This window comes from Balaenoptera physalus (genome assembly GCF_965194825.1).
Source record: "Balaenoptera physalus genome assembly, chromosome: 16".
Lineage (NCBI taxonomy): Eukaryota > Metazoa > Chordata > Mammalia > Artiodactyla > Balaenopteridae > Balaenoptera > Balaenoptera physalus.
In genome coordinates, this window is record NC_138898.1 from 55431845 (window position 1) to 55453567 (window position 21723).

A 21723-nucleotide genomic window follows, 5' to 3' on the forward strand; every position below is an offset into this window, starting at 1 on the left:
AGTGGGCAACCAGTGGCCCTGGGGGGGACCAGACAGATAGGGTCTTCCATCATGGAGCAGGAGACCACGTAACCACACCCGAGCACCGATAGATGCCATGAAGTTATTCCAGCCTGGGGTCCTTGCTCAGGGTCACACTCCAGGAGGTGCTAGAGGCCTTAACATAGGGCGCTGTCAGAGCCCAGGACCAGGCCTGGCACAGGGTGGGCAGGGGTGCGGGGGTGTGGGGGAGGTGTCTGAGAAGTGACATTGGAGTTGAGATCTAGGCAGTGTGCACACGATCACCTGGAGGGCTCGTCAAGATGCAGACTCTGATTGTGCAGCTCTGGGGCGGGCCTGAGAATCTGCAGCTCCAACAAGCTCCAGGAGACGCTGGTGCTGCTGGTCCCCAGACCACGCTTTGAGTAGCTGGGCCCTAAGGCTGCACTCTCCAACCCAGTAGCTCCTAGCCAAAGGTAACAATTTAAACATAGCGATTAGAACTAAATAAAATTAAAAGTTTGGTTCCTGTTCACACTAGCCACATCTAGAATGCCCAGCAGCCCCATGTGGCCAATGGCAGCCGTGTTGGACGGCGCAGATATGGGACATCTGTTATTTGTCATAGGAGAAAGGTCTCCTGGACAGTGCTGCTCCGTAGTCTGGAGTGGGATCTGACTGGACAAATTGGGCAGGAGAAAAAGGCTTCTGGCAGCAGGTGCAGACACACAAGGCCCCAAGATGGGAGGCAGGTGTCAGAGGAGCTGAAAGGAGGCGGAGAGGGGAGGCTGGAGATAACGGGGTCCCCTCTGGGCCATGCTAGGCCCCCGGGTCAGGGAAGCCCCTGAATGGTAGGTGGAAGGCTGGGCTCTTCTTGCGGGGAAGGGGGTGCAGGGAAATGGACTGGGCTTCGTTTCTCATCACAGCTTCACTTACTTTTCCCTCTGCACTTGCCCTCTGTGCCTGGGGCGGTTACCAGCCTTGTGGAAAGGGCCCTGGGGCCTCATTTGCACCCAGGCCTGTGTCACCACCAGAAGGCAACCTTTGTGTGCTCCCTCCCCAGGGGCTCCATGTCCAGCCTGGAATCCTGCAGCAGCCGCTTCTCCCAGCTCAGCAGCACCACCTCCTCCTCCAGCCAGTCCCACAGCAGCTCCCTGGTCTCCAGATAGTCAGGACCGAGCCCTGCGGGGCAGCCTGCTCGCCTCCCACATCCACAAGTATCCACGAGGCCTGGGACCGTGTGGGCTGCAGCCCTGGATATGGACATAGCCAAAGTCGGGTTGGCTGGAGCCCCGTGGGCTCTTGAAGTGGTGAGAACAGAATCATCTCCGATGGGGCTTCGCGTACGAAAAGCCAAGGGGTGGGCTAACCACGTTCAGGTTTGGGGGCTCAGGGATGTCATCAGGCTCAGTGCCCCCCACCCCCGCCACCTCTGGCTCTGCTTCCCTGGGGTAGCCTCCTTTCTCAGGGGCCTTCTAAGACTATTGGGGTTCCCCCCATAAGAAGCAGGAATGTTGGGTGTTCACCATAGCATCTAAACCCGTAGCGATGCCCTGGGTCCCAGGATATGCTGGTGAGCAGTTATATGAGTTACAGGCTCCACTTTGTGGGGGAGCCGCCTACCCTGGACTTGAAATTCATTTTCCCAGCACATCACTGGGCAGGCCTAACCCTGACCACCCCTGACCTGAAGAGGGTGGGAAGGCCCAGCTTTTCTGCTGAGTTCCAGGCAGTGATAAAGCAGCTCTGGCTATCTTTATACTCTCTGGAGGTCCCTTTCTCTCCTGGGAATCTGTTTAATTGTAACTTTTTTGGTTGTAAGTCACCTCCCAGTGGCTTAAACAAAAAAGGGTGACCATTCATGGGTGCATATAACTGGCCAGTGTAGGAGGACTTACTTCAGGTAAGGCTGGATCCAGGCTCTCAATGTGTCATCAGGACTCCCCTGTGGGGTGAGGGCTATGACTTTGCTGCAGCTGCCCTGGGGCAAATCTGACCCCCAGAACCAGCTCCAATATTGAAAGACTTTCCCCAAGTTCCTGCATGGGAGGGGTGTGGGTCTCCTTGGGGTCTGAGGACATTTCTCCTTTCATTTCCTGGGCCTGCAAAAAGGCAACAGGTCAGAGGTCACTACTGGCAGCCTGCAGTCTGATCTGGCCTGCTTTTAGTGTTTTTGTTTTTTGCCTAAACAAAAGGTTTAAAAATTGGGGCATTTCACACAGAAATCAGGATTTACAGCTTCACTTAGGCATATAGGAGTGTTGGCCAAACAGAGCCACTATTGCTGTGTAAAGACAACACAGCTGCGCCCCTGGATGGGGCCACCCCAGCCCCCACCCCTCTCTATCAACCCACCCCTAGCCCACATCACTCACTTGCATTATCTGCCTGGGAGGGACTTCACTGAAATAGCTCCACAGTCTGGGGCGAGAGACTCAGCGTTACTTTCATCTCACAGCTTTGCTTACAGTTGGGGTTGTCTCTGGCTGACACCCAGAGTCGCTGGACCTTGCCCAAGGGGTGAGTTCACAACCACGGGGATGTCACCTCCATGCAAGCTCGGCATGACGGGGCAAGGACCTACTTCCATGCCACCCTCAACCCCATACCTGGAGTAGAGGGAAGGAGCCATCCTCAGAGAACCCCTTCTCCCCGCAGAGAGGGAGCCTTGCCCACCCTTAAGGTTTTCAGTTCACTTCTCAGATATAGGAACAAAATCCCAAACTCTGCATCCTGCATTAAGGTGTATGTGTACATGCATGAGGGAGAGAGGGAGGAAGATTGGAGACATTCTTAAAACTAATTGCTCCCATGTCACCAGGCGTTTATCGCTGGGAGCAATCTGCGGTATTTTCAACTATCTTTAGGTGAATTTCTAGCTTGTCTCTACAAACTAGAAGCATTTTGGGGTAAGCTGCCCTGGCACTCCCCGCACACTTAGTGTCTAGGACTAGCCCCCAGTGAAGGATGGAGAAGCCTTTCCTTCACTTGAGGTTATAAGTGGCTTTTGACAAGTGGTACATGCATCTGCTGATTCCAGAGAGGAAGGTCGGCTATCAGCCGTCCAGACTTAGCAGCAGCGATAAGGAGCCTCAGCCCTCTCTTTTTGAGAGCTTGCTCTCCTCCCTCCCTCGGGAAAGCCCCAGCTCAAACACGTTTAAGCAACAAAGGGAATTCCCTGGCTCCTGTAACTGGGATGGCCGAGGGTGGTGCTTGCTTGCTCCAGGTACGGCTGCATCCAGGAGCCCAGTGTCCTCAGGCTCATGTGCTGATCCTTAGCCTCACCCAGGCCTCTTGGTTCTGCATCACTTTGCATGCTGGCCTGTCCTCTCCTCCACCTGCAGGGGAAGGTGGCTGCCAGCAGCCCCTAGCCTACAACCACAGGGCTCTCAATCTCTAAGCCAGAAAGAGACTCTTTCCATCTCAAATCCCAGAGAAGGCTCTGACTGGCCCTGGGCAAGTCACGTGCTCACTCTTGTGGACATACTGGCCAAGAGGCTGGGGGTCCTGTGATCGACATTCCCTCCAGAAGCCAACAGTGGAGTAGGGGAGGGCTAGTCACCCAATGGACAAAGGGAGCTGGGCCACAGGAGCAGCAGGTGACCACAGTGGCATCTGCTGTTGTTCTTCTGTGCTGGAGGTCCCTGGGGCCCATGTTGGAGCATCATCAATCAGTAGCCACTCTTCTTACCTTTGGGAGGCTTGGGGCTAAAAATCCAAGGAAGCGCTGCCAAGCTCTTGGCTTCTAAATTTCCCCAGACCCCAGGGCTGGAAGCTCCTTGGCTTGGTTTCTTTCTCCATCTTGTTCATTAACCTATTGTGGCCAGGACAGAAATGGCCCATTAGCAATAGGACCTGCCCAGGCACTGGGTTTAGGAGCCTGGGTCGTAAAATCTCGACAAAGTGGGGTTCAAGCCCCAGCCATCCTTTCACTAGCCGTGTGACCTCCAGCAGGTGACTTAACCTCTCTTTGCCTAAATATCCTTATCTGTAAAATAGGGATAGCAGTGCCTACCTCATTCAGTGGGTTGTAGTGGGATGAAACAAGAGTGGCTGTGAAGTCCTCAGCCTAGCACATGGAAAGTTCTTGATAAGAGTCAGTGGTTATTCTGATTATTTAATGCTTCTCATCCAAAGACTCCAGACTTACTGTGAGGACAGCCGTCACTGTTTTACACACTGTGCATCTGGAGAAAAGTGGGAGATTGGGATACTAGTTACCTCTGACTTTCCCTTTTTAGAAACTGCTTGTGTTCTCTGGGCACATCCACTCATCTGTAAGAGCATCATTTCAAGTGGTGTTTCCCTCAGCAAGCTACAGAATGTTCCCCCCACGGGTTGAGACTTTTTTTCCTACCCTGCGTCTGGAATTTCTCCCCCCTGTAAAATGAACTGATCACACAGTCTGTTTCAGCCAGGAAAACACGATGTTTCTTGTTCACCTGACCGTTTGCTCCAACCAGAAGCATTAAACGTTTTAGATTTGGATATACCTCTGTTGTCCACTTCCTAGAACCCTGGAGGTTTCCCTGGGTTTGTTCAAGAATTACTCAGCTGTTGTTTAAAAGACTGAAGAGCGTGTTCAACAGGGGTGACAACACCCTCAAGGGGCTGCAGATTGGTTCTTGGGGGGAAGAGGGGAGCACAAAAAAATCACGTTTTTAACATATAAAGCACAAATATAGTGTATTAGTTTCCTAGGGTTGCCGTACCAAATTACCACAAAGTTGTACCTTCAAACAGTAGAAATTGATTCCCTCACAGTCCGGAGGGCAGAAGTCTGAGATGAAGGTGTTGGTAGGGTTGTGTTCCCTCCTAAGGCTTTAGGGGGGGATCCTTCCTGCCTCTTCCAGCCTCTGGAGGCTCCTGGTGTTCCTTGGCTTGTGGCCACATCACTCCAGTCTCTGCCTCTGTCTTTACCTGGCCGTCACCTCTTTGTGTCTCCTGTTATATAAGGACACCCAGTCATTGGATTTAGGGCCCATTAAATCCAGGATGATTTCATCTCAAGACCCTTAACCAATCACACTGGCAAGAATGCTGCTTCCATGTAAGGTCACATTCTGAGGTCCTGGGTGGACACGAATTCTGGGGCGACACTATTCAACCCACCACATATGCATACAGTCCATGAACAGACACACGTGCAGTTTTCAGTGTATTAAATGTGGGCCTCTAGGCCCCACTCATCACTGCCAACACCGAGTCTTGGGAGTGGGCTCCTGGATTCTACTTGCCAGGTATCCAGGTGAAGGTGAGGGCCCTGCGGTGCATCTTCCTGGGCTGCTCTGCCCTCTCCCCTGGGTTTTACCCAAGTCCCAGAGTTGCATCAGAGGACAGCCAAGTCCTGACATCAGGAGGGGGCGGGGGCCTGTCTGGGGTGGCCCCTGTCCTTCCTGCGAGCTCCCCTGGGACACGGAGTAAGGTGTCACAGGCATCGTGGGATTCCCTTTTTGGCCGCAGCCGTGTAGCTTGCAGGATCTTAGCTCCCCAACCAGGGATTGAACCCGGGGCCCCAGCAGTGAAAGCGCTGAGTCCTAACCACTGGAAGGGTCCCTTGTTTTGGAGCAGGAGGCCAAGGGCTGTCGGGGGAGCAGAGGAGGTGCGGTTCCTGTGGCTGCGTTAGGCGCCCCCCATCCCCTCCCCCCCACACCCGAGAGGAAGCAATCAGCTGCTGCTTTTCCACTGGTTGCCCAGGAGCTGTTGAGCAGGGGCTCTCAGAACAGCCAGCCGCCATGGCTGTTCTGTGGCGAAGAGCTCCCTGCGGCAGGCGAGCTGGGGTCAGGTCCCACTGCTGACATCTGGGAGGCCCCTTGGGGTTTCGGTCCAGAGAGGGCAGAACACAACACACACAGCCTCCCTGTGGCCCAGAGGCTTCCTCTGGGACCAATTCTCCCTCCGAGGCCAGGGGGCCTCTGCAAAGGAGGCGGGTCTCAGGGTGCAAGCAGCTCTTGTGGGAGTTTGGGCAGAGCCTGGAAGGAGCTGGAAAGAGCAGGAAGGAAAGGCATGGGGTGGCTCTCAAACTTCTCCCCAGCCCATTTCCCCTCCCCTCCCTTCAGCGCCCACCAAGGCACTGCTGAGAAATGCGGGTCCCCAAAAGGCACAATTTGAAACCCCTAAGAGTCCTGGAGCCAGGACACAGACCCTTCGAGAATCCAATGAAAGCTGTGGCATCACACTTGAATCCCGTTTCCATTTCAGTGCCCCTGAGCCCACCCGTTGACCCCAGGATTGGAATCTTTTTCTGGGGTCTTTCCAGATACTAAAATTAGATAAGGAGCAGCGCAGCAGCTGAGACACATGTCACCATGGCAACTGCCCAACACACAGAACTCTTGGCGTTCCAAGTCAGGCCCCCAGGACTTCTAGTACACATTCTGTGCCCGGGAGTCTTCCATCACTCCCATGGGGTGGGGAAAGGACACTTGCACTGCCATAACTAGTACATATTAACCCCCGACCAGCAGTACCGATGACTGAGGCTCCTGTATATTCGTGTCACAGGTGTTCCCCGAACACCACAGGTAGGTACTGGAATTTCAGACACTATTTTGCCTCCTGCTCCATGTCCCATCTAAGCTCTGCAAATTCCCGAGTCCAAAATGTGCCCCTGCTGGGGTGGCATGTCATGAGTTTCAGATTCTTGGGGTTGCCAAAGACCCCAAAATCCAACACAAACTCTCTCAAGCAAAATGGGGATTTACTGGTCCATGTAATTGGGAAGTCCAAGAATGCTTCAGGTACAGCTGGATCCAGGGGATCAAACATCCCCCTTTCTTGGTTGGGTTCTTCTCCATATTGGCATCACTCTCCTCCATGTGGCCCACACCCTGGATGCTGGACAATCCTGGCAGAGTTTCTCACCCCCACTTCCAGCAGAAGTTCCAGGGTGGGCTCTGATTGGCCGATTTGGACAGATGCCTATCTCTGACCCATCCACTGAGACCACCTGGGACTTGGAGGGAGGTGACAGTGCCAGCCAAACCACAAGGATGGAGACTGGGGGAGAGGTATTACCAAAAGGCAACATGAGGGAGGCTCTCGGCTGTGGCTCTCGATGCCCTGCCCACCTTCCCTGGGCAGAGGACATTTGGATATATGAACCTGCAACTCTCTCTCTGATGGCTACCTCTCGTGGCTGGAGCATCCCCCCGTCCCTGAGAAGGGCAGACTGGAAGTGCCAGGGAGTTAACCCCCAAGAGCAGTTCTCAACCTGATGAATGAATGCAGGCTGATAAACACCCCCGGTTCCCTGTGAGCAGGTGGCCAACTCCGAGGTGTTCTCTCCACCCCCCAAAGGTCCCAGGGGTTGAGCCTGGCCGCCCACAGTGGGAGCTGCTCACTCAGGCACCATGTACGGGCTGCCTTCCCTTCCCAGACTCACTTTTCTGTCCCCCAGCAGGGCTTCCTGGGGTCGCCTCCCAAATAAACTACTTGCCCTCACATCCTAGTGTCAGGTTCTGCTCCCAGGGGACCCAGCCTAAGAAGGGAAGTTACTGAAAGAAGACAGACTGGATGCTGGGCAAAGATAGATACCAGTGGGTCTTCCCCGGTGGCCCAGTGGTTAGGACTCAGCACTTTCACTGCTGTGGCCTGGGTTCAATCCCTGGTCGGGGAACTAAGATCCTGCAAGCTGCACAGCCTGGCCAAAAAAAAAAAAAAATTTAAATAAATAAAATTTAAAAAGATAGATACCTGCTTGTGACAAATTTTTTAAAAATCCAAGGGCCCCAGGGAGGGCGAATGTGGGCAGGACTCACATGGCTCAGAGTGTCCTAGGGACCCTCAGGCACGCCACAATGGACCCTCCCCGGCTACTGCTGTGCTCTCTGGCCTGGAGTCCACTAGGCCTGTGCCCAGCACTGTAGCTCTCCAGCCAGCTGCCAGCACAGCTGAGAACAAAGATGCCCTCAGTGGACGTCAGACCCTTCAAGACAAGGGTTTCCACAGCCTGCTGCCTCAGGACCCCCGGGGGTGCTCCCTGTAGATTCCCTGACCCTCTAACTCCCGCCCCTGAGATTCTGATTCAGTGGGTCATTCTGGGGGAATACATTCAGACCCGCAGCCAGGCTTGGGAGCTGTCTTAGGAATATGCCAAATCGATTCTAAGGTGCCTGGGAACTTGCCTGAGCTCTTGAAACTATTTCCTACCCCTGAACACTGGCGGCAAAACATCAAAGCAGCCCAGGGGTTCATTAAAAGAAAGCAAAATATGGGACTTCCCTGGTAGTCCAGTGGTTAGGACTCTGCGCTGCCGCTGCAGTGGGCATGAGTTCAATCCCTGGTCAGGGAACTAAGATCCTGCATGCCACACAGCGTGGCCAAAAAATAAGTAAATAAAAGCAAAATATAAAACTAAACTTCCAGGTGGAGATGAAACCCAAGGTCCCTGGAGGAACACGTGAACTTGGTTGTTTATATTTCTGGAAGGAGGAATAAAAACCTGTAGCATTCTCCTGGATCTTTGGACAAGTGGCGGTCAAGTTCCTGGACATGCTGTGAAAGCCACTCCCCTCCTTCCTCCAACCTGGTCACAAACTCAGGACAGGGGCTGAGTGAGAAGGGAGAACTTTTGGTGGCTTGGTGGTGGGTATTGTGGGCTGTGGGCTGATGGGTCCACTAGGTGCTTGATGAGATGTGCCCCAGGACACCGACAGACCCTAGCCTGTGGCACCTACTGTAGGACCCAAACGTCCTGTTCCCTGTAGGGAATGTCGCAGGCTGGCACGGCAGCTCTCCACACCCTGTCTCCAGGGGAGACAAAGACATACAGACCCACAGATGCATCCCTGCAGGAACCTGGAGGCTGGGAGCTGGCCTGTGACATTTCACTTCTCTGAACTGAATACTTCCTTTCTAAAGTGAAACTAGACCCGTGTTACAGTAGCTCACCTGCAGTGATGGGTTCAGTCAGCCTCCTGCATTCATGTTCCTTTGCAGCTTTTCATCAAGGGGTGAAGCTTCAAGAGGCTTCACATCTCTCGCTGGATCCCCATCTCCACGTTCATCCCAAGCCTGAGCCAGCCTCCTGGAGGATGACACCACGCGGACCAGAGCTATGTCCTCAGCTGTGGCCACCCCAGACCAGGCCCCAGCTGGCCCATTAGCTGATGGCAGGCACATAAGTGAGCCCAGCTGGACTCACTGATCCTAGCCCAGATCAACAGAATCAGCCAGCTGACCTTAGAAGCACAAGAAACAATTATTTTTCATGAGAAGCAATGACTGGTTGTTTAAAGCCACCAGTTCTGGGCTCGTTTTCTGCACAGCACTAGGTAACCGCTAAGTTACAGTCCAAGATCAAGGTGCTCGCAGATTCCACTCTTGGTGAGGGCCCGCTTCCTGGCTTGTAGACGGCCATCCTCTCACCGTGTGTTCTCACAGCGTTGTCCTTTTGTGTGCACGCGGAGATGGTGCTCTCCTCTCTTTTTTTTTTTTTAATATTTATTTATTTATTTTTGGCTGTGTTGGGTCTTTGTTTCTGTGCGAGGGCTTTCTCTAGTTGTGGCAAGCGGGGGCCACTCTTCATCGCGGTGCACGGGCCTCTCACTGTCGCGGCCTCTCTTGTTGCGGAGCACAAGCTCCAGATGCACAGGCTCAGTAGCTGTGGCTCTCAGGCCTAGTTGCTCCGCGGCATGTGGGATCTTCCCAGACCAGGGCTCGAACCCGTGTCCCCTGCATTGGCAGGCAGATTCTCAACCACTGCGCCACCAGGGAAGCCCTCCTCCTCTTCTTATAAGGGCACCACCCTCATGACCTCATCTAAGCCTAATTTAATTAAACCAAAGGCCCCACCTCCAAATACCATCACATTGGGAGTTAGGGCTTCAACATACAAACCTTGGGGGGATGCAAACATTCAGTCCATCACATGCCTGGATCTATTTGAGGACCTGCTGGAAACAGCAGCACCTCCCCCACCTCCCCTCCCCCCAAAGCTTCTAAGCACACAGTGTGATATATATTCATGGGGCAGGGTGTCTCCAGGCACTTCCTAAAGACCCTTCGAGGCCACAAGTTACAAACTCTAATACTCGCAGGGATGCAGGTCACAGGCGAGGGAAGCCAGCTGCCGGGGCTGTTCTGAGCTGGAGAGGACAGATCCAGACCGCACCCGCCATTCTCAGCTCGGACAAGTCATTGCCTCCTTGCTGCGGCAGGAGGGCATCAGCTGGGGCTTCGAGCTCGCTCTTTCTTTTAAAGAGAAACCAGAGGACTTCCCTCGTGGTGCAGGGGTTAAGAGTCCGCCTGCCAATGCAGGGGACATGGGTTCAAGCCCTGGTCTGGGAAGATCTCACATGCCGCGGAGCAACTAAGCCCGTGCGTCACAACTACTGAGCCTGCGCTCTAGAGCCCGTGAGCCACAACTACTGAGCCCACGTGCCTAGAGCCCGTGCTCCGCAACAAGAGAAGCCACTGCAGTGAAAAAGCCCGCGCACCACAACAAAGCGTAGCCCCCGCTTGCCGCAACAAGAGAAAGCCCGTGCGCAGCAACGAAGATCCAACGCTGCCAAATATAAATAAATGAATATATTTATTAAAAAAAAGAGAAACCAGAGAACTGGAGTTAATCTCTTGACTTTTAAGCGTTGGTAACTAATTTAAATTCTACTAAAACATGGTGCGGACTAAACTTTCCTCTTTCAAAATGTGGTCCAGACACCTGCAGCCATCACCTGGGAGCTCAGTGAGACCTGCAGACTCTCAGGCTCCAGCCCAGGCCAGAATCTGCATTTTTAGCGAGCTCTTCCAGGTGATTCGAGTACACTTTAAAGTGAGAACCCCTGGATTAAACAAAATAGATAAGGGAGCTGGACATGCCCCTGACTCAGGTTAAGCAGCCCCACCTGTCAAAATCTAATGGTCCCTCAATTCCACGACTCCGCATTCGGATGCCGCTCCAGGGGTCCTTTTATTGTATCAATTTATTCAAGTGGTAGAAAAACCCTCTGGGTGGCAGGACAAAATAGAGAGCCTGTAAACATGATTTCACCCCTCTTCCCTTTAAGGAGCTGCCCATGACAGGAAATAGAATTCTAGTTGGCAAGTTCGGTGATGAGGTCTGTGAAAAAGGGTCCCCTGATGTGGCCATAGTCTCTTCACCCCATCCGAGGGGGCTGGCTGGACCCTGCCACTTGGCCACGGTTCGGTCATCATGAGTTCCACTGGCAGCAGCCCCTGCCCCCGGAGGCCGGAGGCTCTTTGGCAGCAGCGGGGCAGGCCCTTGGGGGACAGGCCTCGTGAACAGCAGGCACAGGCAGGCGGGGAAGGAGGCAGAGTCTCTCCAGGGCGCGCTGTATTGCTAGGGCTGCATGTGCCACGGCAGGCGGCCAGGTGAGGGGCTGAGGCACAGGTGCTGTCAGAAGCCTGGCTTGGCACGTGGGTCGAGACCACCCAGATGGTCAGAGGCCTTGGAACTTACCCTGCAGAAGCCAGAGCTCATGGAAACGAGCCTCCAGAACAGGTCGTGACAGGCAGCTAGAGGCTTCAGTCCTTGAAGGGGTTACAGGTGTCACCTGCTGGCTCCTTCTCAGCAGCTGGGAGCTCCCCGTTCATCTCCTGCAGTGGGTGGTACACATAGGCCCCATCCAGGTGCCGGCTCCTCGCTGCCCTTGAGCCGAGGAATAAGGACACGTTTGCCACCGTGCTGATCAGCAGAAGGAAAACCAGGGCCAAGGTGATGGCCAGCCAGGTGGTCCTGGGGGCAAGAGAGAAACCCCGAACGGGGACACTGTTGGGCGATTCGGGCTGGGGATGTGCTGGAGGGGCTCCCTCCCTCCCTTCACTTGGCTCCTCCTCCCAGAACAGGGGCACAGGGTCAGGGGCCTCCAGGGACCACACAGGAACTGTCCAGGAACAAACGGGCCTGGTGGGGTGGGGGGCACACTCCACGCATGTTCGGGAGCAGCGGGGACAGCTGTTATGTGGGACTAAAGCCGGTGCGGCCACATCTCCTGATATTTCAAGAGCAGCTGTGGAAAAAAGAAGACTTTTACGTGAACGTTACTGAGTTTCAGATGTTGCTAATAAGTGTTAATCTCAATGGGTACAGGCCACATATAATTCAGCTGGGGACCTAATCTGCCCCAGGAGGCAGCAGTTTGCATTCTGTGCTTCCGGGGATGTTGACAACAGAGGCTGGGTTCTCTCCAGGGTCCTCAAAGCACACAGAGCAGGGAGGACCCGCACCCCTTCCTCCAAGGCAGGGAGCTGGCGGGGACGGGTGGGGTCCTTCAGTGATCTTTTTTCCTTCACGCGAGTCTTTGTCTGAAGCCCTCAACGCAAAAGCAGACGGCTCGGGCAGCAGGGCCTGCAGCCGTGCCCCTCAGCACCCCATGGCTCCCCTTCCCTCACTGCAGGACCACGTGGTCTCACACCCGAGGAGCCTGAGCTTGGGGTGCAGGGCTCCCGGGAACCACTGTCCCTGCTCCGCTGCATTTCCCAGCACACTTTCAGGATTTTCCTCCAGGCCCCACCCGACTCACAGGGTCAGGACCTCCAGGAGGGATCTGGGATCTGCATTTGTGATGAGCTCCCAGGTGCTGCCTCCAGGACAAGGCCAAGGGGCTTTTCATTCACACCTACACCTGCTTCCCACTTTGAGGGGATGGGGCTGGGCAGGGCACCCAGGGGGCTATGGGACGTGAGAACCATGAGAAGAGAGGTTCTCCAAGTGGGGCTCCCAGACCAACAGCATTGGTTCTTGAACCCAGCTCTCTCTTTTAATACACTCCCCTGGAGGTCAAGTTGAAGACCCCCTGCACTAGAAAATAAAGACCCAACACGAGGGATGACACCCCCAGGTGTCAGAGAAAGGACATGAACTGCTCAGGGCCTCGTGCTTCTTGCACCGGAAGCTGAGAAAAAAGCCCACACCGTGCCCCCTAGATTCCACTGGGGTGGTGGCCAGGGTCCTTCTTAGCATCTCCCTGGACAGCACAGGTGGCTGCGAGCATCACCTAGGACTCTCCCTGTGCTTATGTCAGAGAATTGTCATCTGGTGCCCAGTTGCCACTTCCTAGCCCTGCCCAGGCCCTGAGCGGAGGCCACGCCTCGAAGGCAGAGGGAGGGGGGATTCCTCCCACCCCTGCAGCAGCTCCCAGAAAAGCACCTACCTGGTGAAAAGGGAGAGTTCTCCTGCCCGCAGGGTGTCCTCGGGTGGCGGGAGACACTGTTTCACTGCAAGATGCCAGGGAGAGGCTGAAGGTTGGGAGAGGAGAGGTCTGCCCCATACTGTCCCCGGGGAGCCTGGGAGGGGCCGTACCTCGGGAGAGGATGCTGTTCAAGGTGCGTGACCAGGCGAGGCTGCAGTTGCCGGTCTGGGGGTCGCAGGGACACTGGTGCTCACACTTGCAAGGGCTCTGGCAGCCTGGCCCGTACCAGCCAAGGGGACACTCTGCAGGGAGGAGCCAGGAGGACAGAGGTGGAGGCCTCGGTGGCAGGGCCTCTCTCTGCACTGCCGGATGGGCCCAGGGGTGTGCTGAGCTGAGCTGATGCAGAAGCATCCCCTGGGCAGGGCTCTCTCCTGGCTGAGTCAGGGGCCCCTTCCAGCTTACCCTGCACACAGATGTCTCCAGTGAAGCCAGGGGGACAGGCGCAGGTCCCCCGAACTGGGTCACAGGTGGCTCCATTATGACACTGACACTTCTTGGCACAGTCCTCCCCGAAGGAGCCGTTGGTGCACGCTGGGATGGGGGAAGCAGGGCCTTTGCAAAATCTGGTCCTGCCCCCCAACCCCACCCCAGGCTGAGGCCAACGGGATTGCAAACGCATCTCTCTTGCCCCAAGTGGCCCTGTAGGTTCACATGTTCTTCCAACAGATAGTTCTGGAGAAGTTGGTACGTGGCAGGCCCCGAGGCTGTGGTCTCATGGAGGGCAGGCAGCCAGCAAGCCAGAAAACAGGTGTCAAAGGACAAGGGAGGACACACGCTGGAGGGACGGGACCGAGTGTGGCAGCAGCAAAGCACTGAGGAGGTGGGGTGGGGAGGCCTCTGAGGACCTGACATTGAGGCTTGGAGAGCAGGGCGTGGCTGGAGCCCCCAGGGCCTGGCAGGTCATGCTGAGGAGTTCAAATTTTTCACTCAGAGCCAAAGAAAGCCACTAAGGGTTTAAGCTATGGAGGGTTAAAAGTGCGTTGAGCTGTGTCCTCCCAAAGATATGTTCTAATCTCCAGAACCTGTGAATGTGAGCTTATTTGAAAATAGCGTCTTTGCAGATGCAATTAAGTTAAGAATCTTGAAATGAAAACATCCTGCACTTAAGGTGGACCCAAGTCCAGTGGCCTGGGGTCCTTGTAAGAGGACAGAGCGGGAGACTGGAGACAGACAGGGGAGAAGGCTGTGCCTGTGAAGTCAGAGGCAGAGATGGGGGTGATGCAGCCACCAGCCCAGGAATGCATGGTGCCCCCAGAAGCTGGAAGAGGCAGGAAGGACCCTCCCCCAGACCTTTCAGTGCCAGTGCAGCCCTAATGACCCCTTGATTATGGAGTTCCGGCCTCCAGAACTGTGAGAGAATAAAGTAGTGTTTTAAGCCTGAGTTGGCGGAATCTGTCGCAGCAGCCCCAGGACACTAATACAGTGATTTACACGTGAGGCAAAAGCATGAGACAAGAGGGAAGCGATTTGCAGACCAGGGGGCAGGGATAAAGGCAGCTGAGGCTCGCAGCTGCCAGGCTCACCCTCTCCCGTGTGCCCGGGGGGCCAGGGAGGAGGCTGGCCTGGTGGCTTTTACCTTCACTGCAGTTGGACCCTGTCCATCCAGCTTCGCAGCGGCAGCCGGCTGCCAAGACAAGACCGAGAAGGTCAGGTGAGGGCCCGGGCAGGGCTGGGGCAGTGAGAGCGGGGAGCCCGGGCTGGAGCTGCCTCCCAAAGAGCCCCACTCACTCTCCGTGCAGAGCCCATGCTGGCTGCAGTTGGCGGGGCCACAGTCCAGCTCGCTGCAGGCAGCGCCCCGCCAGAAGCGCCCTGTGCACTGGCAGCGCCCCTCCACGCAAGTCCCGTGGCCGTTGCAGTCAGACGGCTGGCAGCGGGGCTCGTGCACACACACCACGGTGGACACGCGGCGAGGACAGCGCCACATGTTGTCCTGGCTGCAGAGGAAACAGGAGTGTGAAGAGAGGATGAAGTGCTGGCCACCCCAGCAACCCCTCAAACCCCCCCACTGCAGCCCCTGAGGGCTGCCTTTCCCTGCCTCTCTTCATTATCCCTTCTCCAGCCTTTTACAGGTTCTTCCCACCCCCAACAATCCCTTCCACCCCAGGGCCTTTGCACATGCTCTTCTATGCCCAGAAGGCTCTCCCACGCCCATCTAGCCCCTCATCCTCCAGATCTCAGCTCATGCTTCACTATCCTCAGGTCTTTCCTGACCAATCACCCCCTTCCATCGGCCTGGGCAGTGTTGGTACACTACATATACTTCCTGTAAGCAGCGAGAAGCAGGGGTCTTGGCTCCTCCTGCTCTCTGCTGAATCCCCAGAGCTGGGCACAGAGTAGGTACTCGATATTTGTCGAATGAGACAGTCGGGGACAAGCTTGGCCTTGGACCTCAACAAGGGGGCTCTCGTATGCTTACCAGCGATCGGACGGGTAACTGGCCAAGGTCCCGTTGAGCACGAAGGTGGCAGAGCCCCCTCCGTCCAGGTTGATGGCATTGACCACGTTCTGTTTCAGCAGGAACTCCGCCATCTCCCACAGGTTAATGCTGCGGCACAAGACCAGTGCTACTGACCTTGCCACAGCCGTTAATGTGGCAATTCTGGGTTAATGCATCTTACTTTCCACAGTGAACAGTATCACACACCCGCTATGGCAGGCAAATTTCTAAGTGCCCCGCCAAAGGTGTCCTGTCCCAATCCCGGGAAGCTATGACTGTAACAAGAGATCACTCTCCTGATCATGTTATGATACATGGCACAGCTGTCTGCAAATGGGCACACTGTCCTGGATTATCTGGGTGGCCCCAATGGAATCACAGGAGCCCTTAAAAGCAGAGAGCTTTCTATGGCTGAGGCAGAAAAGGAAGTGAGAGAGATTGGAAATACAAGGGGATTAGATGGATTTGACACACCTTTTGCAGCTTGAAGATGTACAAGAGGAGGGTATATACAGAAGGGGGAATGTGGGCAGCCTCATGAGTGGAGAGGCCCCCAGCCAGCAATGACACAAATACCTCAGTCCTACAACTCCAAGGAACTGTATTCTGCCAACAACCTGAATGAGCTGGGAAGAGGATTCTTCCCCAGAAGCTCCAGATAAGCACCCTGCCTGGCCAACAGCTGGATTTTGTCTATGGGGCACCCTGAACAGAGAACTCAGTTGGGCCCCCCCCACCCACTGACTCCTGACCTACAGAGCTTTGATCTAACAAATCAGTGCTGCCTGTGCTAATTTGTTACACAGCAACAGCAGACTAGCACACTCACTTTACAGAGGAGAAAACAGCAGCTCAGAGAGATCAAATGACTTGTCTATGGCCACAGAGCCAGCAGATGGCCAAGCTAGGACTGGAACCGAAGTCTACTCCCAGCTAACTTTGTGATAATTTCCTTTCACCCAATCAGAGCTCAGGAGAGATGAGGCCCTAAGTTGGCAAGACTGAGAGCAAGTGTGTGGAAGATGATGAGTTCTTGGAAGTGGGACAGATCTAGGGATCCTCTGCCTGTGGGAAGACAGGGAACAGATGGGTGCGAACATCCCCAGGGAACAGCTGGAGGTCAGAAGGGCAGCTGCTGGTGGGCAGAAGTTCCTCAGAGCAGGACTCAGCCCAGGCCTAGAGGCCCTGGCTCACAGCACTCACCCCCGCTGCTCCGTCTGCCCGTCCACATGGAAGAGCACCAGCTGCCCCTCCCGGTCGTGGCCCACGGCTGTCCTGGCTGACATCACGTTCACAAATTTGCTGAAGGAACCTGAAGGAGAGGCAGCCTGGCTGATCACCTGGCCCTTCAGGAGGCCTACTAAGCTCTGCCTGCCACTTCCTGCCAGTCCCTCTCCACAGAGACACCACTCTCCACCTCCAGGTCTATGCATGCAACATCTCCCTTCCCATGCCCCGCCCCAGTCAGTCTCCACAGAGTAGCCAAAGGGCTGTTCTTCAATGTAAACCAAGATCAAACTCCAGGCGAAAACGCTCCAACGGCCTCCACTGTCCTTAGAACAAAATCCAAATGCCTTACCAAGGCCTGGCATGACCTCCTTAGCCTGCTTCTTCTACCTCATCTCCTGGGGGCCCACCCCTCTGAACACCCTGCAGCCACTTTCTACTTCTGGCTGGACTGCACTTCTCCCCAGCTCTTCCCATGGCTTGCGCCTTCTGATCTAAGTCACCTCCTCCATGAGGCCTTCCCTGACTGCACAGTCTAAAACAGCCCATTTCCACATCAGGGCCATGGGGAACCTTCCCTGTCCCAGTATTCCATATCCCAGTGGTTCTCAAAATCGAATGTCAATCAGAATCACACAGGGGGCTCCTTAGAACACACACTCTTGGGCCTCACCCCCAGGGATTCTGATTCTGTAGTGTTGAGGCACAGGGGTAGGGGCTGAAGTTTTGCATTTATAACAGGCTCCTCGGTGATGCTGATGCTGCTGGTCCACAGACATCTTAGGAACACTTCTCTATTCTCTTGTCCATAGCTCCTTTCCTCCAACTTTTCTTTCTTAGTACTTACCACTTCTTTTCAGTATATTTATATCTATTTCCTTTCTTATATATTCCACAAAGCAGGGATCTTATCTGCTTTAATCCCCACTGATCCCCAATACCTAGAATAGTACTTGTTGAAAGACTTCCCCCACCACCCCACCGGTCCTGGTTTTCAAGAGGCTTGTTGCCAACACCCCCACTCACCACCCACACCTCATCATACTCACTGCCCCTCCCCCACCTGTCTCCTGTGTCTCATCGCACTCAGCAGCCTGACTCTCGTTAATGTAGATGCTTCCATTGCGAATCAGCCACACGACCCCGCTCAGCAGCTGCACAAATGGATTCTCAGTGTCCAGCACCTCCTCTTCAGACAGGTACCTGGACACAGGGAAGGCATGAGATTCAGTCAAAAGCAGTGGCAGCTGCAGGTAGTGCCCTCCCCCCCCCACTACCCCCGCCCGCCCCACCGCCTGGCTACTTGATTCCTCCTCATATCCAGGAACCTGCCTGGTCCTGGAAGCAATCTTTGCAAACAGTCCGCGCATCCCAATTTCCACTTCATTTAACAGAAACAACCATCCCCAACAGATCACAAGTCCACCTATGGCCCTCAATCTCTCAGGCCGTCACCCCAGCCAAACTACCATCTGATACCTGCGACAGCCTCTTAATTGGCCTCCTTGCTTCTACTACGGCCCAACCAGCCTAGTATCCAGCAGGGTCAGAGCAAGCTTTTAAATGACCAAATTCAAAATAAATAAATGACCAAAGTTGGTCCTGTCCTCCTCTGACATTTTGCTCCTTCCTTCAGTCCCTCACACACACCAAGCCCCTCTGCACCTCTGAGCCTTAGTGCTTGCTGTTTCTTCTGACTGCAATGCTCTTCCTCCAGTTCTGACTCTGGCTGACTTGTGATTAATTTTCATGTCTCAACTCAAAGGTCACCTCCTCAAACAAGTCTTTCCTGATCACCTTCCCGAAACTCAACACTCTATTTACAATCTGTTCAATCTGTTCATTACTTCACTGCACATACATAATTTGAGATAACTTAATTATCTCCCTGGGTTTTGTTTATTTTTCCTAGTAATGGGGGGGGGGGAGTGTCCTTTTTTGAAGGCCAAAGACTGCTTTTTCACAGCTATATCCCCAGTACGCAGCACATTGACCGACACAAAGCAAGCGCTACACGATACTGGAAAATGAATAAACTCTACAAGGAAGGCATTACTTTCCCCATCCTGAAGATGAGAAAACGGAGGCTCAGTTTGGTTAGGGGACTTGAATACGGCGGCACGGCTACACCTCAACTCTCAGGCCCTCTGCTCTACAATCTAGGGCCTAGACAGTCACGGGACTCCCTGCCTCCTCACCCGGTGACCAGGGTCCCGTCGCGGCGGATCCCGAACTGCGCGTTCTGCAGCCCCCCGGCGCTGCTCACCCGCCGCCCGTCGCTCACAACGTTCCCCAGGCACTCGCCCGTGTCCATGCGGAAGAAGCCGCCATTCTGGGCGACGCTGCAGCCGGCCGCCCGCGCCGTCTCCTCCACGGTGGCGCGGCGCCTTGAAGCGCAGCCGCCGGGCTCGCCGGGCTCCAGCACCGAGAAGGTGCGCAGGGGCTCGGCGGCCCGCGTCAGGTGGCCGGCCACCGCGCGGTCTGTGAAGTGCGAGACGAAGATGCGTACGGCGGGACCACGGGCGCCAGGGTTTGAGGGAGACGGCGGCCAGCTCTCGTGCTCGCGGCTGCCGGCGCGCACCCTTGTGCAGTCCCGGGCAGAGCGCGCCCGCGCGCGGGAGTAAGGCAGCAGCAAGTCATCGTCGCGGGAGGCCCTGCTGGGATGGGGCAGACGTGAGCTCGGAGTGCTGTGCCCGGGTCTGGGGGAACCCCCCCAACGAGGCTTGCCCCCGTCAGCTGTACTCACCCCGAGCCGAGGTCGCCGTACGCCTCACCGAGGAAGCCGCGCAGTGAAATGAAGACGAGAAGGCAGCGACCCATGGAGGCCGCCATATTGGACTCGGGCCTCCGGTCACGTGGGCCCACCCCACATGACTCAGGACTTATGGTGGCAGCTTTTAGCTCTGAGTTGCTTATACTTTTTTGGAAATCCCGAGATCGCTTCCTGTAATTTACTATGTTATTTTAGAAGGGGCGGGCGCTGGGGTGGCGGGAAGTTTTTACGTTGATGTAATTTGAAGTCTATGGAAAGTTAAAAAAAGTAGTATAAAGAATTCTCGTATACTTTTTACTTATCTTTACCAATTGTTAACGTTTGCGCTTTATTCATAGACTTTTTTTTTTTTTGGAACCATTTGCAACCAAGCTATGGACATCGTGAGCCTTCACCTAAACACTTTTTGTATCCTCTACAGAATATTTTCTTACATAAGCACAGGTCAAGTAAAATTAGGACATTTCACATTGATAGAGTTCTATTAACTAATCCACAGGTCACGTTCAAATGTTGACAGTTGTCCACATAGCGTCCTTTGTAGCTCGCCCAAGGCAGTGTCCAGGGTTAGGTGGCCTTTTGGTGCCACTGTAATGCATGGGTCACCCAGGCGCTGGCACAAGTCTAGTTGTCCTTCAGTGCCAAAAGTACTCAGAGCCAGGCCAACCCCTTTCTTTCCACAGTGAGCACCGTTAGTGCTTGAACTCAGGTCTTTCTTTGAGCCACTGCTGATAACAAGCAGGACCCTGTGGGGCTCCTGGGCACGACAACCTTTCTGTGTCCCCTATTTCTTTTGACTACAGGAAATAGGTTTCATTCAGCCTCCTTGACCTTCCCTGAGTTCCAAAGGGCAAGTTCAAACATTTGCTAATCAGGGAAGGGAGGGGATGCGGAGATAAGGGAGGAGCAGTCAAGAAACAATAGTGCAGCCTCGGGGCAAAGGCCTGGTTCCTCCTCAAGGGACACACATAATATCTTTGAGCTGTTTTGCAGATACTGAAACCCCCACCAGGTGGGAGAAGTTAACAGTATGCTGCCCACCAGCATGTAGACTCCAGACCGGTTAGAACCAGAGGGTTGATGTTGCTGACTCCCACTTACCTCACCACCAACCAGTCAGAAGAATGTCCACGAGCTGATCACACCGTCTTTGAACCATTACTATAAAACTCCTCACTACACCCTCCAGGTTGGGACACACAGTTTTGAGGGCATTAGCCTGCTGGGGCTCCTTTTCCCTGGTAAAGCAATAAGGCTATTCTTTCCTACTTCACTCAAAACTCTGTCTCTGAGATTTAATTCAGTGTCAGGGTACAGAGGCTGGATTCGGCTTCAGTGCCCCTTAGAGCCAGTCAGGGTCAGTATACTGGGTTGGATAGTGTCTCCCCAAATTTACATCCTTCCCAGGGCCTTAGAATGTGATCTTATTTGGAAATAGGATCTTTGCAGGTGTGATTAGTTAAGATGAGGTCAAACTAGGGTAGGGTGGGCCCTAAATTCAATCTGACTGGTGTCCTTAGAAGAAGCGAAGAGACAGAGAGAGACACACACAGAGGGAAGAAGACCACGTGAGGACAGAGGCAGAGCCTGGAGTGATGCAGCTACAAACCAAGTGATGCCCAAGATTGCTGGCAACCACCAGAAGCTAGAAGAGAGGCACAGAAAATATTCTTCCCTCCAGGCTTCAGAGAGAGAGCAGAGCCCTGCTGACACCTTAATTTCAGAACTAATACTGTCAGAGACCTCAAATGGGCTCCCACCACTGGCTCTGGGGCCTTGGGGGAACCACAATTAATTCACTTTAGTGAATCACATTCAAAGTGACTGATCCTCTGGGAGTTAAATGACCTGGCCTGATGCAAATGTATTGATGTGGAGTGAATGTCTTGCTGATCTTTATATCCAGGTGCCAAAAATCATCAGCAAACAAGCCAAAGTCTGCCACCAACTTCCCTGCCCCTGGAAGTCCTCTGTTCTCAGTCAACTAGGAGTTGCAGTTGGCAGGCAGTCTATGGCAAGTTCTGACCTTTATTCTTCTCCCTACTTAGATGTTTTTCACTCCTTTGCCAAGTTGTTTTAAGTGTAAGAGGGAGAACAAATCTGACTCCACATTAGATCTGTTTCTTTAACTTTTGTATTCTATTGCTTTTGCT

The 21723-nt window shown here is 54.3% G+C and overlaps 2 protein-coding genes across 8 annotated transcripts in view; one reads left to right on the forward strand and one right to left on the reverse strand.

Moving 5' to 3' along the window:
* SEC14L5 (SEC14 like lipid binding 5) overlaps positions 1-4467 on the forward strand; it is a gene marked incomplete at its 3' end in the record, with an annotated part of 41452 nt that extends 36985 nt beyond the window's left edge. The window contains exons 15-16 of one of the 2 annotated variants that reach the window (XR_014254670.1): positions 1043-1289; positions 4221-4467. Coding sequence is in view for 1 of the 2 variants with exons in the window: in XM_082429281.1 (XP_082285407.1) it covers positions 1043-1148 (106 nt within the window). Of the gene's footprint in view, positions 1-1042 lie in introns of both variants that reach the window. The other variant, XM_082429281.1, reaches the window with a different exon arrangement.
* NAGPA (N-acetylglucosamine-1-phosphodiester alpha-N-acetylglucosaminidase) lies at positions 2407-20594 on the reverse strand. 6 transcript variants are annotated; one of them, XM_082429286.1, is made up of 15 exons: positions 19544-20592; positions 18996-19454; positions 17861-18000; positions 16774-16882; positions 15550-15678; positions 14862-15067; positions 14710-14757; positions 13536-13664; positions 13244-13375; positions 13095-13158; positions 11402-11677; positions 8872-9007; positions 4713-4923; positions 3995-4166; positions 2414-3793 (listed from the first exon to the last, which is right to left on the reverse strand). In XM_082429286.1, exons 1-11 carry the CDS (start codon positions 19627-19629, stop codon positions 11467-11469), a joined length of 1713 nt encoding a protein of 570 aa, XP_082285412.1. In that variant the 5' UTR covers positions 19630-20592; the 3' UTR covers positions 2414-3793; positions 3995-4166; positions 4713-4923; positions 8872-9007; positions 11402-11466. The 6 variants fall into 6 exon arrangements, with proteins under 6 accessions (XP_082285415.1, XP_082285412.1, XP_082285410.1 ...); XM_082429289.1 differs by having other exon boundaries at positions 2407-4166; positions 11402-11590; positions 19544-20594; XM_082429284.1 differs by having other exon boundaries at positions 2414-4166.
* Between the last annotated feature and the right edge of the window lie 1129 nt (positions 20595-21723).